Raw genomic sequence first — 19160 nt, 5'->3', positions numbered from 1 at the left:
AACTTAAGTCAGACTTGGCCTAAAAATGGTCTGGCAACTTTACAGCCCACAGAATAGACACCAAGAAACCAGTCTGAACAGAAATCCCATCCTGTAGGGAACTAACAGCCCTAAGCGACAGCTAAGCATTAGGCTATGAAGACAGAGAGATGCTACTGGCTCCCAAGACAGGTTAAAAGGTAAAAGAATACTTCATTCCCAAACTCTGTTTAGGGGGAAAAAAAAAAAAAAAGAAGAAAGAAACTAATAAGCAGAAAGGCTATAATCTTGCACAAGGACTGGATGCGTATCAGAAAGTTCTGTTGATGCACTTTAAGAAGTATGACAGTAGCACTGATCTGTTTTTCACAGTGTTAGAGGCAAAACACAAAGACACCGTTCATTTAAATCCAGTTCAATACAAAAGCTCTTTGTGTAGCCAATATGAAAGTGAAACTATTAAGAACTTCACAAGCATGTAGCTCTGTTTTGATAATTCCTGTTAGAAACTGTTCATATGTATCAGTAAGTCACATTTAAAGAGGAATTATTTGTCACTATAATGTATCTGTGATTATGTATTGAAAGAAAAGAATTAAAAAAAAAAAAAAAAAAAAAGAAAAAGAAAAGCTGTTTTAAAACCAAGGCACCATATTTCCTGCCCATGGTCACTGATCATTTGAGATTCCACATGAGGAAAAAAAGTTCCCCTCACCACTCTGCAGCTTTACAAGGGCTCTCGGCTGAGGTCCTGATGCTTTTTACCCTTTGCTACGTGTCTTACTGAAGCAAAATGGAAGACAAGTAGACTCGCTCCATTTTATTATTATTGCAGCTCAGCAGAAGAGTTCCTCTTTTTGTTTTAAAATATAACGCCACAGCACTTCAAAACTAAATTCTGGTTTCAGTTATACATGTATAACTAGAGTAACATTTGAATTACAGATTGTTTTTGTAATACACTTACTCTGTTAATGGTTGGCGTAATAGTTACATGTAAAATGTTTTAGGAAACAAAACAAAAAAACAAACCTATCTGTACTAGTAATTCTTACATGACCACTTATCAAATAAATTTAGTAAAGCAACATACCCCCAAGTAGTCAAAAGTATTTGCTTTTCTTTAAGAACACTGGGAGGCAAATGTTTAAGAGCTTTGTTAAAGTATGGCTCATTTCTTGAAACAGTTTACTTCCAATGAAGGACAACAATTCCAGGTGAACCCAAACTATAAGAAGTTCCTAAGTCTTATATTTATATATAGGTGTACTGTTCCCTCACAGTAGGCTAAGTCTCTTAAAAAAAAAATCTCCATGTGTAATTGCAAGGAAAACAATTCACACCAATAAATACAGGTTTCAACAGTTCCATGCACGTTTGTTAGGACCTCCCTCTTTGGTTTAGAAATACAATGCATGTTTTGGTAGCATAAATCTCACCTTCTAGGAAGCCAGTGTGGTCCAGTGGGTAAAACAGGGACTGGGAGAAAAGCTGGGTGCCTATCTCCAGCTCTGCCACTGACTTGTATGACCAGGGCAAGTCACTTAACCCTTCTGCAACTCAGTTTCCCCATCTGTAAAATGGGGATAATGATACTTACCCACCTTTTAAAGTGCTTGATAATCTAAAGATGAAAGGTGTTAGGTAAATGCTAGTAATATCGTTCCATAGTGACCTAACTTAAGGCCAGAACTTCCTTTTTTCAATAGGATTATAAAAAGGTCAACAAATAAATCAAAGAAACTTATCTGCATTTTTAGGGGCAGAGACACTTGGAAATTCTAAATGCTTTTGTCTAGGAAAAGAACAACAATGAAATATGTCCAGAAAGAAATAAAGTTGGCATTAAAGACTTCTTCTAAACCATTTAATTAACAATACCCAAAAAAAAAAAAAAAAAAAAAAAAGCTCCATAAATCATACCTGTTAAAGCTGCTGGTTTGGACAGTGTACTATACTGGTTTTGAGTGGATATTACACTTTGACGAGGACTTAATGTGGGTGAAGAGACCAATGAAAGCTCCTCTATAATAATACTGCTTTTGGGATGGTTTTTAGGAAGTTCATTCAATCTCTGTTCCAGTGAATACTTCAGGAGGTCCAGCTTCTGGCTTGATTCATTAAATCTTGCTTGTGCCTTTTTAAAATAAAAAAAAATTGAAATATTCAATTTTTTTTTTCTTGAAAGGACATTTAAAATAAAGTATCAGAAATTGTAATGACGTAAATTACTTCTGAAAGTGCCTTTCTGTCGGTAACTTTCCCAGATCCAAGTAATTTCATCACATTTTTTGCACCTTCTGCTACAGCGTACTCTATCCTAAAATGATGTCGTAATTCTTCCATTCGGAGTTCAAGAGGGCTTATCACAGGTTTTGCTGCAAACAGAGACAAACAAACAACCTTCATTGAAGACCATGCCCATGTTTAATTTAGTTAATATTAACCCCTCCCCCGTATAAACAGAGGGGAGGGGAGAAGAAAAAAAATAAAGAAAAAAAGAAAGGAAAAAAAAAAGGAATGAGACATGAAGATTTGGTAGTTCAAAGAAAAGCTTGAAGTATGTCATAAAAGCAACAGTGAAATTTTAAGCATCTGCATTTGGAGGAAGAAATAATTGATCAGGGCCTCCTAATAAATGGGTCCTACTCCTCGAAGAGCTATAATTGCTAAACGATGCGAGAAAAAGAACATGTCTTCAGGGGAGTTGAGGGACAAAAGCCAAATCTCCCAAACATCATTCAGCTGGCAACAAGGAGGTTTTGAGATTTCCACATTTCTGAACCACACTCTGAGGATTTCTCTTTCAAACTGCGCTGTAGCTAAGCAGATCCCTGATCAGTTTCTGAGAATTCTCCTGCTTCACACGAAATCCCAGGGAACCTGGCTTCTGCCAGCACAGAGAATGTAAGGGGCCCCATATGCTGCCTTCCCCAAACAGTTTGGGTTAACCATTCTAATGTCCACTTGTTACAGGGTTTAGATTTCCTAAACAGAATTGGAAAGTTTCCTGGATATATTCCTTTCTGTTGAAAGCTCTAAGAGTAGTAGGAACACAAAAAGGCATTTGAAAGACCTTTCTAGCTTGAATACCTTTCTTTTTCTTTTGAACAAATGATATACATAATCTGTGTGCTAAGATGGGGTGTTAAAAAAAGCCAGAAGTGTCGCAAATGCAGAAACAAAGAAAACCAACACCACCCCCCCCCAAACAAACAAAACACACACACAGACACAGACACACACAAGCTTTTCATTATCTAGGATATATCCAGGCCCTGATTACAAGCATCCTCACACAACTTCGATACTCAGAAATGCATACAAGTAAAATTCAAGACTTAGAGATGTACCGATATGCCCACAATTTTATAGTACACTCATGCTATTATAGCTCAGGGGTAATATTTTTTTTTTTTTAATTTAAAGATTTCCAAAGAAATGCAAGTTTAAAACTACTTCTGAAATGCAGCATAAGTATTTCAAGTCAGGTCGTTTTAAAAACACTGGGTTTTTTAATTGTTTTTAAAATAGTTGTTTACTACTCAGTCTAGCCTAAATACCCATAAAGACAGCAAAAATTTGCCTCCATCTGTGCTCCCATTAGTAATAATGAGGTCAATCTATTTAAGTATGACAAGCAGGCTTTGTACCTGTGTCCGATTTTTTTTTTTTTTTAGGATAATGAAAAGATTATATGCTTTAAAGAAAATTACTAGTTATTGTTAAGACAAAAGAAAGCACGCATGAAGGGAGAACGAAGACCACAACGCAAAAATGGACTGCATAAGGTATAAGAAGGATGATGGAGAGAGATTGTATTTCTCTTTGTTAAGCTCAAGGTATTTTGCTTCAAGTCAGATGTATTTAGCATCCTAACACACACAACTGTATGCCTAGTCTCCGATTATTTTTGGTTCATGCAAGCTGTGTCTAACATTCCTATTAGAAATTTAGGATAACTCTGTGTGCATATGGGTACATATCTACATGGCATTCTGACATTAATGATTCATATTTCCTTTCTATTGCATCACCGTTATCAAAAGCCAATTCATTGGTCTGGACTGCCTGAAGAATCTGCATCCTTATAACTTCTATTTTTGTCTTGCTGTCCTGGAGCATCTGCTGAGCTGTGGCAAGAAGTTTTCGATCCTATTAAAACAAGCAAACAAACAAACAAGTTAAAACTGTAAACTCTTCATGGAACAAAACACAGTGAAAGCTTCGAAACTCACGTGCTCTAGGAACAAGAACTAAATCTATGTTGTTCATTCGGTATAGCAGACCAATTCAACTAACCACATTAGGATATTAGTGGAAATTAAGTTAGGTCAGAGGCATGTTCTGGTTGATTGAAGTTGCCACTACCATGGAAACTGTCTGTTTAAAGCTGAATAAAGGAGGCATAATATAGCAATGTTGCATGTGTCGATTAATGTTTTGTAAGCTGATACTAAAGAAAGGACATATTAAGTGCAAAATACCTCCACCCTATGTAGAATGACTCAAATTTACTGTGAGTATGAGAACTCTTCTAACAGACAAATTTGCTAGACTAAATCCATATAAAAATCATTGTACTAATTCACTTGAGCTGATTTTCAATCTTGAAATTAGAAATACGAAGTTAGATTACACAGCACATTATAAGTAAGTCTGCAGTATGTTTTTTTCCGAACAAATCAAAGCTGAAGATTCTTTTGCATTAATAAATACATAACATACGAGGGTTATGTCATTAGCTACTTCATCAGCAACTTAAAGTACAGTACTTTTCATCTAAATAAACTAACCTAACTCAACATTTGTTTTCAAAAGCAGTAACACAAGAAGCAGTTTAGAAGAGAACATTTCTGAAAATGAACTTTCAAACTAACCGATAATACCATTTCACGGTCAGGAGCGCAGACAGCCATCCGCACGTTTCTCAGGTATACTGTGTTTTGTCCTCCAGCTACTGGAGATCGGACTTAGAATGGATTATCCAATGGTTCTTGGATGTGGAACCGTGCATGTGCTTCTATGGCTGCTGCATAGCTTATATGTTCTGGGAATTACTAGATAACTTAAAGGTGATCTGACTTGCAGTAAGAACAAAAAAAGGGGTATAAGAAAATTTAAGGCAGTCTATTTGTCCTGTCTGTGCTGTACCCATCAATCACAGTAATTAATAGCAGTCAGCGTAGATGAGTATCACACTTGTTATAGCCCAAAGGGTATTTTGGTTCACTCATTTTGTAGCCACTCTATAACCTCATTAATAAGTTACTTTCCCATGGACATGGTTTATACTTATATTTTTAATTTTATAATGAAGTTATCAATTATTTAAGAAGTTAAAGAAATTCAATTCTTCCCCTTACCACAACCAAGACAAAAGAACTGCAGACTAGCACAGATACCCAGAACTAGAAATACTGGCACTATGAAGTATACGGTGAGAAAAATCAGTATGCTGAGAAGAGAGAAATTTACCTTCATAGAGCTCCTCTCCGACCTTGTGCCTAATGTATTACTTATGCAGATATTTTAACACTGCCCTATGTTCTGCAGGGTAGATACACCAAGATATACACATAAAAAGCTTTTGGCTGCATGGGAAGAAATTGTGCCCCCTCTGCATACCACAGTCTCAGAACTTGGTTTTAAGTTTTAGTATTAATCAACATTTCAGAGAGATACCACTAGTTTTCATATTTTAAGGTTCCATGTTAGCTATCCGATTATTCAATGAGTACACTGAATTTCCTGAATAAATGCCTTCTCAAATACAAATGTCAACTTTTGAAATAACCGCCCTCTACAGCAAAGCATAGGATCTAAGTAACAGATTACAAGCAACTCTAGAATCCTGTATTAAACCTTGTCCATGCATCATTCTGATGTATAAATATACTGTAAGTGTTTCTTTGTCTGTATCTTCACTTTTATCTTATTTTTGATCTTGCTGCTCTTGATTGTCCCACATATCCTCTTACTGCAATAGATTTGCTTGCTTAGGGGCAACATCAGCTCTTCAATGTGTAGAATGGAAGTAATTCGGGCTTATAGAGATATCCTTATGTTTTCAAGAGACAGAAAATCCCATCTTCAGAATCAAAATGGATGTGTTACACTCAGCAGCTCTTTTAGCGTTGGAGGCTGAATACAAAGTATTTCAAGGCATCTCCTGAGTACAGAAGAACTGACAGCGCCTGTAAAGCTGATCGGCAAAGCTGTCGTGGGATCTCGGAGAACCCACACAAGTCCCAGGAAGGATGATCAATATCTCAGAAACACTGAAGTCCGGATAGGTTGAGCTGAATGTTATTGAAGCAAGTAGAGTAAAGTACAAGAGGAAAACCTTCCCACAAGATGACAGGTTTATTACTATTAACAGACTGCTTTTTCATTTTTAAGAAACAAATTATGACCTCCCTCCATTAAATTTAGGCCTGAAAATAATACAACAAATTTGAAATTAGATCATACAGAACACTTGAATAAAGGTCACAAAAGAATTGTTTTAAAGAGGGTCCTGCGACTACTTTTTGAAGAACTACTGGATTACCGGGGTTGGATTAAAACTGGGAATCTTCCACCCCTTTTGCCCACCTCATCCAGACAATTGAGTTGTTTTAAGCTCTCCTTTTTAAAATGTAATCACCATGCTCAAGCCTACAGTTTAAACCTGCCAAATTAACTCACTACTGAGTATTAAGAACACGAGAGAGTGAATACGCACCATTTCCATCCTGTTTGTTGAAGCAGCTGGCAATGCTTTTGTGTTTTCCAGCTTGCTCTCCCCAGTCCAGTTACTATATACACCCAATCTGGTAGGCTGATTTAAGCATTTACCAATTGCAAATACAAGATTCAATCATCAATTTTAATTACATGCCTCAATCATAAAGCAAGCCAGAATTTATCCTTTCTACCTAGCCTGATCAAAGCCTGCTAACAATGTCTAATATTATAGCCCGAGTGTTTAGTTAAGTTTTTTCAGGCTGTCATAAGGTTACTTACTGAGGGTTTATTAGGAACATAATTCATGCATGTCTTTTGATCCATTTGGGTCAGCCGATTATTATTTTAAAGTGTACCTGATGTTAAGTACATGGCCCCAGAGGATGTAGACTCCAGGGTTTCCAAGAGCTGAGGGACTGCGGTGCGTGGACAGCATTCCCAGACCCTTAGTCATAAGGTGCACTCCAGGTACTTCTTCCATCTGCTCCAGGCTAGTAGGTTACAGGTTGCTTTCAGATAAGGCTACCAAAGTACCAGCTTGTTCAGCAGAAGTGCTGCTGGGACAGAATGAGCTTGATGGCACGTACAGTCCATCTCGTCTAAACTCATTTTTCTGTGGAGTGAGCAGCTTTTGCTGCAATTTTTTCGAGGTATAAGAAAGTCATACAGTAGGCAGATACAAAGTAATCTGCCTCACCAGTCCCTAGCAGAAATTCACTCAGAAACATCAAGTTCCTTTCCACCACTTTCCAGTTAGTATCAGTTATAAGGGGTAGCAACACAATTCACCGATGTCTACTCTTCAAGTCAAACACTTCTTCTTAGTAAGTTCACTGGCCTAACTAGGTGTTGGCTCAGTCAGTTAAGAACTTGAAACATTTCAATTTACTATTGTCTGGACACAGAAACATCTAACCAAGCTACTACATACTATTTGTTAGATCTATGCTTGTGTTTCCCCTTAGTTTGGAAATTCATCTCCTTAATGATTTAGTAAAAGTCAATGGAAAGAACAGGTAATGAGTAACTAATGAAGGGTGAAGCGGCAGGTAAGTAAAGGACTCCTCCCCCCCCCCCCCCCCCCCCGGCTTTTTTCTCATTTGAGAACTGTGACTCCTGTATACACATAAAATATGTTTTTGGTTTGGTGTTTTTGTTGTTTTGGGGTTTTTTTCCATTTAAAAGATTTGGCTTGTCTTTCAGTTGAGTTAAGGGATTCTTAGTGTATAATGAATTTTATTACATAGCTAGGACTATGTAATAAGTCAAACCCATTTAGGGGTTAGCAAACTCTCCCCCCTGCCTTGGAGAACTTCTGGTGCTATCAAGAGAGTCAGTGCAAGTAAGCATGTGTTTAAAATTCAGATCTAGAAATAACTGTGGCTTTTTTTTTTTTTTTTAATTTCAGTTTGATGCTGTCAGATGCTACCTCTAGAATACCACACTTATGTAAAAAAAGTATTTTTATGTGTATTTTATGTGCGTGCATACTAATGCAGATTATAACTACTCTATCAGAATACTATACACATCTTATTAAAACAAATATTTGGTACAAATCTTTTTACTGCCAACTAAAACTAGATAACCATTTCAGAAGCACACTTGGCAATGCCGCCTTTTGTGTAATTATCACGCACATTACAACTTTAAACTAATGGTTTTTTTTTTTTTTAGTGGGGCTAGGAAAAGCATCAGACGCCAGCCAGTGTCATACCAAGCTTTGCTGCTAAGTGAATCACACATGATCAAAGATTACTAGATGTACTAAATTTAGTAAGCCGGATTTGTTATTTAGGTTGAACTGCATGTGGACAAATTGATAAAACAATCACTTGAGTGGGTACCAAACCATAACAAAAAATGGTACAGAAATTTGTAGTAGATTTGACAGCACTACTTAACATAAATATACCCCAACTAAAAACACTGAAATTGCATACTGTTTCTATATTGTACACCACAGAAATATGAAAACCCACAATTATTTCATGTTCTTCAAGCATTCCAAAGCCTTACCTTTGAAGAGCCATTGGAGTACATCTGTATCATATTTTCTGCTCCCTGTTTTACCTTCAGTTCTATATCCAATTGCTTCTTTAAGGCCATCAATCTGTTGTTAGTAGAAAAACGAGGATCGCTATTTGGAGTATCAGGAGTCCTAGGACAATCTGTGAATTAAAGGTAAGATGTAATGTTTGCAGAAAAAAAAAAAAGAAGAAAAAACCCAAACCCCCAAAACCTAACCCCTCCCCCCAAAAACACCCTAACCTTTTCCATTCTATTAAGTTATAGATTAGACAAAGCTGGAACATCATACTTAAGCATTAGTACTGACCCTCCTGTCCAGAGCTACTTTGCAGCCGCACTGCAAATGCGCCTTAACATGAAAAGCCTCGCGAAAGCCTAGCGACTCCTACACACGTCCTAATTCACATGAATCACTTCCGGGAGTGGTAAAATAGGCAGGTTTGCAGCTAGGTCTATTTTCGTTTCAAAGGAGATTTATTTCTTCTGGAATGTCTTGAGTCAATTAAAAACGCAGTTTTCCATTAAGCTTTCGTACACTCCTGATTTTAAACCTAAGTGTTTTAAAAACAAACGAACTTGGACAATAATATTCAATACTAACGAGCACCGTCTAAATACAGATATTAAGTAGACGCTCATTGATTCTAGTGCGAACACTGCAGACACGGTTTATGTCAAAATTAAGAACAGATGAAATGAGCCTTTTCCTTAGTTGTAAAGCTGAACGATTTTTGCTCTGGAATCATATCAGAATCCTGGGTAATTGGATATATAGGCAGACTGGTTATTGAACAACTGTGATCTGTGGGAAGGATAAAGCTTTTTCATTTGACAATATTACCGTCTTTAGATCTCCATCTTGCTGGATGAATTTAATAGAACGCAAGTTAGTTTTATCAATCAAATTATATAGTCAAACTCCTTAACTTCTCTATCCTCCTTCAGAAAAGTCTATTAATCACTGGTTCATATTTCAGCTTGTGCAACATGAACTGAAAATAAGTGGCCACTGAACTATTTCCTAGTACTTAACTATTTCCAACACGACTGTCCTTTTCGCTATCTTCCCTAACAGTCCCAATGGCTTCTTTTCCAAGCTTTTTGTAAAAGAGGATAAATTATGTCCACTGTAATAATGTTTTTTTGTTGTTGATTTCTTCTACCCTAACAACGGAGAGAATACCTTCTCCATGGGCAAATGACATTAGTTGGTCTCCTGGAAGATAATATTTACCTGATACCAACGGTACAGTCTTTTTTTCCAATTTTAATTAATTTTCCTTGAATTAAAATTAGGATGATGGATCACGTTCCTGAAATCCTCAATTACTAGAAAACACAGGCATTGCACTAGTAACTTACAAATTATGAATTACGAGGTGTCATGTGGAGGAGATGTCTTAGTCTTATCTGCCATTTCATATTTCTTCTGTAGAAGCTTCTGACAACTAGTTTTGGAAATTTAATATATTTTACTTTCAAGTTTGCTGTGTAATTTCCTCCTAAATTGCAATTTTTGCTGAGGCTACATACAGATTTCATGTAAGGAAAATTTTTAATTTCCTCTGCTGCTAATTCACTCTTCACTTCAAGCCACTTCAAGACTCTTACTGCATCCTCACCACTTAAAGGTAGTACAGAAAATACCATATGTTAAAAAAAAAAAAAAAAATCTGTGTTATTCCTCATCTGTTTTGTCGTTCATCCTCTCCTCAATGTTTTGGCTTGGTTTCTCTGTGAAACTGCACTTGAACAGCTTTACCTTAAATCTGTTATTAATAAAACAAAGATTAACAACATGCTTTCCTCTCACTTATGTCTTCACATTCAACTAATCCACACCTAATAATCTGTTCGAAATTAGAACAAACGTGAAACTTGAAAGTCAGTGTCAGGTCTCCCTGTAAAGTACATTAATCACATAAATGAATATTTACCGATTTTAGATTTATGATGCAGGCCTCTACCACTTAAAGATCCCAGCCCTCTGATGATCCCTGGGAAGACTGCGGGGCTCCTGAAGTCTGTTTTCACAGCTTTTAAAGATGCACACAAGCAGTCTTCCTTTGCATTAAAACAACACTCGAGTTGCAAGTCAAGGACTAATTAGAGATACCACGGTTCAGGTTGCCCAGGCAGCTGTTATTATCTCCCTTTGCGTGTCTGCACTGTGAAGGTGTAACCACATCATTTACGTGGGTCATCTCAAGCGTCGGTCTGCACTTGTGGAGTGCAACTACCCTCTACCATTTAGTTTAAATGGTTCTACTATATGTTTTGTTAGTAACCAGCAGCAAAGGAAACTTTTCTGCAGTATGGACTAATTGCTAAGAAGAAACCATTTTTTGCCTTCAGGCATAATAGCTGCGCACTAAACTTCCAAACATGGAACAAAATGGTTTCTTAACAATGATTTTTTTTTTTTTTAAGGAAAAAAAAAAAAAAGTTTACCAACAGCTTTTCAGAAATGGCTTCCAAATGACTCCTCCCCCGCCCCCCCCAACCCTATTACAATTCAGTAAGCAGCCTGAGGCAGTTTCTTAGAGAAGAATTCAGATTAAAGTTTTAAATCAGCCAGACAAACTGGTCCTATTATGGAAAGCGCTGACAATCTTAGCAGCAGCACTACAAGCTACATCTGTATCAGCTGTTTCCCTCTCTCTTTGTAATGTCTACTGAGGTTGTAATCACTCCGGTATGGCTAGTTATCTCTGATCTATTTGTGTAAAGCACTATACAGAGGGGCTCGAATCTCATCTGGAGACAGTTAGTCATCTTCATAATACAAATAAGTAATAAATTCATCCAGATAATTGCAATCGATGCGATTTATGTATTTGCTTAAAGTTAAGCAAGAGCTAAGTACCCATATCAAATTGATATTTCACTCACGCAGGGACTGGGGAAACTAAGAGATTCTCCAGTTTGCCATGTTTGTTGGTCAATAAGGATGGTACAAGACTGGCCATTTTGGATGCATTCAAGTCCAACTTTGCATAGGACAGCAAGAGCTTTGCTGCGGTATGGATTAGTACCCCTAGGCATTTTCTTCTTGACAGTGAATATCAAGTGAAGTAACAGATGTATTTCAAGTGAACTTGACTTCATTTCAAGTAACTAGCATGTTATTTTTGCTGAACAACTATGAATGTTGTTGCTTAACAGTAATGAGTTTTGAGCAGCTTGTTAGCACAGATCCAGGCTGCTGGAAGAGCTGCGGTCCTGCTTCCCCAGCACCTGCAATATCCTGTTTTCATGAAAATATAAGATTTAAAATAAGTTAATAGTGATGGTTTAACTGATTTTTAAAAAAAATGTCTGGATTCCATCAGGACATAGTGCTCACCAGCAAAACCTTCTTGCTTCTAAATTGCCTTTTATCAGCGTCCTGTCTAAATTATATTTATTAGAGTAGTGACACAACTCTACTCTTCTGAGACTGCTGCTCATTCCTTTGGGAACTCTTCCCCAGATGCTAGGTATGCTATTTCTTCAATAAGCTCAGTGTGAAATCTAGGATCCCATGTAACTTTCTGAATTTGGGTTCCCAGATGGTACTGCAGCATGCTGCTACGCTACTCAATTAGCAGCAAGTGCCCTTTGGTAAATAGTTAATTTTAATCTTATTTGAGGATATTTAATTGCAGTTAGCCTTATCAGTGTCATACCCAACAGAAATACCCGTGATGCCTGTTTAGGCATTGCTGGAGGAGGGAAGAAAGAGGCATCATCAGGCTTTTCTCAGGGAGTCAGATGGTTGCATCAGCACTTGAACTAAGCCATCACTAAGTCCAAGGCAGCACTGGACATTCTGCACTCAGAGAAAATCCCGTACTGACCTCCTGGAAACTTTTGAAATTCAATTGAATTCAAATTCGGTAATGGCTAATTTTAACTACTAAACAAGTGACAGGAGATTGTTTAAAATTGCTTTAATAATGTTATTCTACATTAAGGTTCCCAAAAGTTACCATGAAATTCCTACAGATACAAGCCTTGTAGGTGGAGTCTGCTGTCTAAAAAGTCACTACCTCTACCAATTTGGTTGCTACCTCTACCAGCTTCCAGTAATTGGTCTTGTATGGACACTTTGGTGTCTGACAGATTAACCTAGTCATTTGTAGGGACAAAGAAATCCCCAAAACAGTTTCTCTCACTCCCCTGTTAGCTAGTCATATTCTTAAACAAAATAATTTATTTTTCTTTGTGACCCCTACAGGCAAATTTGATGTAAAGTCGATAGCTTAGAAGTTAGTTATGAGAATGGAAGAGGAGGCATGAACTTGTCTTTTTGATTTCATGTTCTCCATGTTTTATTCAGTCTCCTCAATTCCCTCAGAGGTTTTTCTATCATCTCACCTTCCTACCCACCTTTACTTCAGCTCTATGGAACAGATTCATTTCCCAATTTATATATATCCTACGTATCAACTGTATGCCTAATTAAATCAGTGACTTGCTGTAGGTAAGCTATTTCAATCTTACACCTCACTGAGTCATATTAAAACCCACAATCTCTACTGCTACTTTTTAGATACATGAAAAGAATATCAATTTAATCTGTGCTACTGTGTAGAAGTATCTTTTCAAGATACAAAATGTCTTCGTCTCTAAAACTGAAGTAATCATTCCCATGTTACACATTAAAATAAAGCTCTCAGATTTTCAGCAGTAATGGTCAGTAGGCTTGTCCTACTCATTTTGTATTGCTGTGTTCTGCTTCACTTTGAATTGCTGACCTACAAATTTTAAAACTCCGTGTTGTAGTATGACTAATACACCGCATGATAAGGGCAGACCTGGGTACAAAGTCCCACCTCTAAAACAAATCTAGATTCACCATCAACCCTATAATGTAAAGAAACCTATGTTATGCTAAAAGTTGTTTGTGAACCATACATCCGCTGCCAAATCTACCCGCACATTCAATAATACAGCTTTTTGGCAAACTGCAATTTTTGGTTAAAGTTTAATACCAATTCTTCAAATAGCTGTGAAAATAATTTCCTATGGCATTCCGACATGGAAAGCTTTCAGCTCTAGGCAAACTACCATCAAAACATCTTAACTTGCTTGAAATGGAATGTTATTAAAACACATTTTTCTACAGTAGATGCACTAACACTATGTTTAATGGTCTTAACACGTATCGATTACAATGCACTGATTACAAAGAAGTTATACTACAAAGTAGCGGTTCGTTAAAAAAGTAATGTAAGTTACTGCTTGATACCATAAGCAACAGTGAGTCACAACTGCTTGCATGGCACTTTAGAGCTCTAAATCTGGCGCACTTTACAAATATGTGTTCACACCCACTTTTCAGATAGAGGAACAAGGAAAGATTAAATTACTTTTCCAAGTTACCACAATGACCTTTCAACCAGTCAATAGAAACAGTCCAAAAATCTTCAGAGTTCAGGCCTGACAGGTCAAAGGGAACATCATCTTATAGGCAATGATTCTCTCAGCGTTACTTCTCAATGGATCTCAGTCCTGACTTTGCTACTTGGAACCTGCAAAAACCTACACAGTATCCTCTAGAAGACAGGGAAAAACATAGGGCCACCCCTCAAAAATATTAAAGTACATAAAGAGAACACAGACCTTGACTCCCAGAGCTCTTGAACCCTCTTTACCTTATTTTCAGCATTCATGCTCTGCGCAGCCTAAAAATTTCCCATTTATTTCCTTCTGTCTTTTAAATCATTTGTCACTAACTGACCAGAAAAAGGTCAAACATGAACTAAAGTGAAAAGCTGTAACTTAGAATAAGGCTAACCTCTGGAAACAATGCACTTATTCGGGGAGCTCCCATATTCATCAGTAAATGGTTATTGAATTCTCTGTTCATCCTGAGCAAAAGCAAGAATTCCCAGCCTGAGATAGCTGTGACCTCTCCACAGAGGTATCTTCTGTCACATGGCAGTGATCTTTAGGGCTACAGAATCATATAATCGTTAAGGTTGGAAAAGACCCTTAAGATCAAGTCCAACCGTTAACCTATCACTGCCAAGTCCACCACTAAACCATGTCCTCAAGCACCACGTCTACCCATCTTTTAAATACCTCCCAGGATGGAGACTCACCCACTTCCCTAGGCAGCCTGTTCCAGGGCCTGACTACCCTTTTGGTGAAGAAGTTTTTCCTAATATCCAACCTAAACTTCCCCTGGCGCAGCTTGAGGCCATTTCCTCTTGTCCTATCGCTTGTTACTTGGGAGAAGAGACCGACCCCCACCTTGCTACAACCTCCTTTCAGGTAGTTGTAGAGAGCAATAAGGTCTCCCCTCAGCCTCCTCTTCTCCAGGCTAAACAACCCCAGCTCCCTCAGCCGCTCCTCATAAGACTTGTGCTCTAGACCCTTCACCAACTTTGTTGCCTTTCTTTGGACACGCTCTAGTACCTCGATGTCCTTCTTGTAGTGAGGGGCCCAAAACTGAACACAGTACGCGAGGTGTGGCCTCACCAGTGCCGAGTACAGGGGCACGATCACCTCCCTGGTCCTGCTGGCCACACTATTGCTGATACAAGCCGGGATGCCATTGGCCCTCTTGGCCACCTGGGCACACTGCTGGCTCATGTTCAGGTGGCTGTCAACCAACACCCCCAGGTCCTTTTCTGCCAGACAGCTCTCCAGCCACTCCTCCCCCAGCCTGTAGCGTTGCATGGGCTTGTTGTGACCCAAGTGCAGGACCCGGCACTGAGCCTTGTTGAACCTCATACAGTTGGCCCCAGCCCAACAATCCAGCCTGTCCAGGTCCCTCTGTAGGGCCTTCCTACCCTCTAGCAGATCGACACTTCCACCTAACTATGTGTCTACCTATTTGCTGAATATTAAGTGTATATATACACACGCACACACACACAAACACGCACACAGTTGGCATGTCATAAGTTTTATATTACCAACCTTATTTTGCAAAGACCAAGCTCACTAATACCTGAAGTCAAACCTAAGACTTCAGTATTAAAAATCAAGAGTATCACCTAGATGACTTGCACCCATTAGTCTCAAGACAGACAGAATGTTTACCGATAGTGCTCCCCCTCCATGAATTAGTGACCATGAATGAGGAAGGAGACAGGCAATTAAATGACAAGGCAAACAGTATAAAAAGCTAAAGCATTTCGATTTTGGAGGGTGGGTGCTTGTAGATCTTTGATCTAAAAAGAGATATTAAAAGAATTAAAAGACTACTATTTTTTCTCAGAAGGTGCAATATATTCTATTAAAATAGCTCTTATATAGGAATACCAGATGTGATACTATACAGAGAATATAAACATCTCAACAGAATTAGTAAGTTTTTTTTCTTGCATATTTCAATAATTAAGACTGTAAAAGCCATCTACTGATAACACTTTGAACAGAACGAAAGTTAAAAACATAGTACTAAGAAGTTTAGCATGCATCAAAAGCAGGTAGAAGCACATAAGTTTATCAGCTTTGATCTTGCATCCCTTGAGCCTTTCATGAAGTCTCTGGTATTTGAACACAAGGCAAGATGAGCCCGGCTGCTAACAGTTATTCACAAAAGCAATGGGCTCTGTTGGCCTTTTCAGAAGTGTACGAAGGATCTGAACAACATTATTTAGTTCTTTGTACCCAAACCATCTCTTTAGGATGAGGAAATGCTCTCTTAGGGTCTACTGCATTTCCTGAGTCACACAGAAGGACAATATTGCTCATTAACTCATTGTGATAGGGTTTTAAAACGCTACACTGGAAGGGGGCATGCCAACAAGAGCATTCTGTGCTCATCCACTTTTCAATTCTATTACTAGATGAACTTCACAAATTTACGTCCGCACAGATTTCTATATTTGGTCTATACACACTTTGTATACAATTTTCTTTCTGTTCCACTCTTCCTGTTCCTTTAAAAGCCACAACACTGAAGCGGATTTTCATAAAACTTAGCCGATATGAAAGAGGATGCTTCATGCCTACTAAAAAACCCCAATGGGTATCTATGAACCATACATTAGTGTATTCATTCCCATTTCACGCTGCAGCAACAACTTTGCCTCGCTAGTTTCAACTGTTCCGTGCTCCATCCCTTGTATCTAATGAAGATCAAAAGCAAAAAATGCAGAGAATACAGAGAATACTGTGCAGGCCACCGTGGACACTTCAACGCTTTTGCAGCATGTCACAGGGCCAGGTAGCATGAACTGCTGACATCACCTGCCAGTATTTTCCTAAATTCTCACTGTAACCAAACCTTTCTTCACAAGGATGATGTGGCCTTTTATTCTACTGCCCAAGCTTCTTAAGGCTTGGCATTCCCTTCACAAACAACTTCAATGGCTTGTGCACATTTATTAACTTTTTGCCAAGAAGAGTCCGTGCAACATGAAATCACCAGGCTGGCAATATCTCCCAAGTCATTCCACAAAGCTGAAAAAGGGCTGTTTACTTTCACAACATTCCATCTTAAAATACCAAGCCTGGTATTTTTAAAAAACACATTCAAAATTAGTATTGACTCATTGCCATGCCACAGAAAATACTAATTAAAACCATTAATTACAACCATTCTGTCATTCTGTGAAAACAATTTCAAGTTGTCTTTAAAATGGTAGCTTCATTGTGGTAAAGCCTGAAGACTTAAACAAATCGTTGCCACAGTAAGAAACATTTGATAAGTTAGTCAGATAAACGGTGTAACAGAAAAACAGTTTTCAAAAGTTAGATTTAAGTTTAAAAAAACAAAAAACAAAAAAAAAACCCAAAACCAAAAACCAAACCACAAATCTTTTAAGTAGAAATGTTATAATTTTTTTCCCCATAGAATAAAAAGGTGTATTAATGCTGATGCCTACAGCGTAACTCAGAGAAAGTCACTGGAAGAGCTACTGAGATTTGCCTTTATACAGTGAAAAGCTATTAGGAAATATTAGAGTGATTGAGAAAATATTTTCATATAGTAATAACTGAAAATGAAGAACTGGTACATGTTAAGTTAGTCTTTAGAGCACCATCAAATAGTCTGTGAAACACAGTGCTCCCCAGAAAACAATTTAAAACTCAAAGGGACTGGTCACTTATTTGTGAATCAAAACAAATAGGCATACATAAGTAACAAACTTGCCAGCTACGGATCTGGTCATTCCAGAGCAATTTTTTCAAGTGAAATGGGATACAGCTTATCTAAGCTAAGAGGAAAAACTGATTTCACAATAACGTATGGTACCTGCAACATCTTCTGGATCCGTTACAACAATGTGTGCATTTAACTCCTGTAACTTATGATGCAAGTCTTCTAACTTCTTATTTGATTTTTTCAAAATGTTGTCCACATATGCCAAGTTCTTTTTATCCGTTGTGACCTTCCTGAGGTTCTCTGCTCCCTCCTTGATTTTAAGTTCCTTCCTTATTTCCCGCTTGATTTGGTCCTTTGCTTCATCCAGCTTCTGCTGTACCATTGTATCTGGAAAGTCCAACTTTTGGCCAGTGCTCACATTCTCAGAGGCTAGAAGACTTTTGGCGTCCCCCTAGAAAGAAAAACAGTAATGTAACTACTGGGAAACACTGTTTCTTGACAACACATGCTGCACGCTTAAAAAATGAGTAGGCTTTAGGCCTCTGCATATTACAACTTTGTAAGACCATTTACTAACCATGGGTCTACATTCATGTTGCCCTAAAGCAACAATCTCACAAGACATTACATGTTCACTGGAGTTATATTTTACAACAGATTTATTTTAAATTTAGTGACATCTGTACTATGCCTATTTTTAACACCAAGAGATTTAAATACTTCTGGATTTGTCATGGCTGCTTGCCTGGCAGTTATATGCCTCAGAGCTAATGACTCACATTTGTAATTTTCTAGATTTAATTGCGTGTTTTAATAGACCAAATGGATATAGGAAATAAGACTAACTTCTAACAATTATTATCTATGATGAATTTTTATACATTCATTAGAAAAGATTCTTTTTAAAGATTGTTAAAAAAAAAGTTAAAAAAAAAACAACTTAGTGATGTTTGCAAATGTTTAAAGAAATATTGGCATCTTTATAAAGTTTTGTCAAGATGTTGCTGGAAAATAAATTTGCTAGGTTTATTTTTTTTAAAATACCTCAAGTAAAGGCTTTCACTTTATGAAATAATAATAATAAAAATCTTACTTTCTTGTGCAGGCAAGCTAGGCTGAAAAAAAAAAACCAAAAACCCAACCAAACAAAAACCCCCCAAAAAACAACTGTTGCAGTCACAAATAGGAGCTGGTGTAGTAAGGGAGCAGGGGATGAAAAGTCTGCAGATCACCAGTACATATGAGGTCATGCTTGTGCCTAGTATATGTTTACGTATCATTGAGAAGCGAGAGTAGAAAGAGCATGTTATAGAACCTACATAAATAAAGTACAAATACAATTCATTACATACATAACACTTCCTGTGTGTCT

At 37.6% G+C, this 19160-nt stretch overlaps 1 protein-coding gene across 8 annotated transcripts in view; it reads right to left on the bottom strand.

The window, feature by feature from the left end:
• The window catches only part of PKN2 (protein kinase N2), a 60594-nt gene that overhangs the window by 17458 nt on the left and 23976 nt on the right, over positions 1-19160 (bottom strand). For 6 of the 8 annotated variants that reach the window (XR_015699207.1, XM_087734256.1, XM_087734252.1 and 3 more), the window contains exons 2-6: positions 17939-18239; positions 8728-8879; positions 4017-4134; positions 2212-2357; positions 1903-2116 (exon numbers count right to left, since the gene is read on the bottom strand). Coding sequence is in view for 7 of the 8 variants with exons in the window: in XM_087734256.1 (XP_087590382.1) it covers positions 1903-2116; positions 2212-2357; positions 4017-4134; positions 8728-8879; positions 17939-18239 (931 nt within the window). In the remaining variant the exon portion in view is untranslated. Of the gene's footprint in view, positions 1-1902; positions 2117-2211; positions 2358-4016; positions 4135-4859; positions 5155-7064; positions 7289-8727; positions 8880-17938; positions 18240-19160 lie in introns of those variants that run through there. The other 2 variants (XM_087734258.1, XM_087734257.1) reach the window with 2 other exon arrangements.

The sequence above is a fragment of the Nipponia nippon genome, unplaced genomic scaffold (assembly GCF_047370975.1).
Source record: "Nipponia nippon isolate SJK-2023a ecotype South Korea unplaced genomic scaffold, ASM4737097v1 scaffold_5, whole genome shotgun sequence".
Classification (NCBI taxonomy): Eukaryota; Metazoa; Chordata; class Aves; order Pelecaniformes; family Threskiornithidae; genus Nipponia; species Nipponia nippon.
This window is presented reverse-complemented; position numbering and strand designations above follow the sequence as displayed.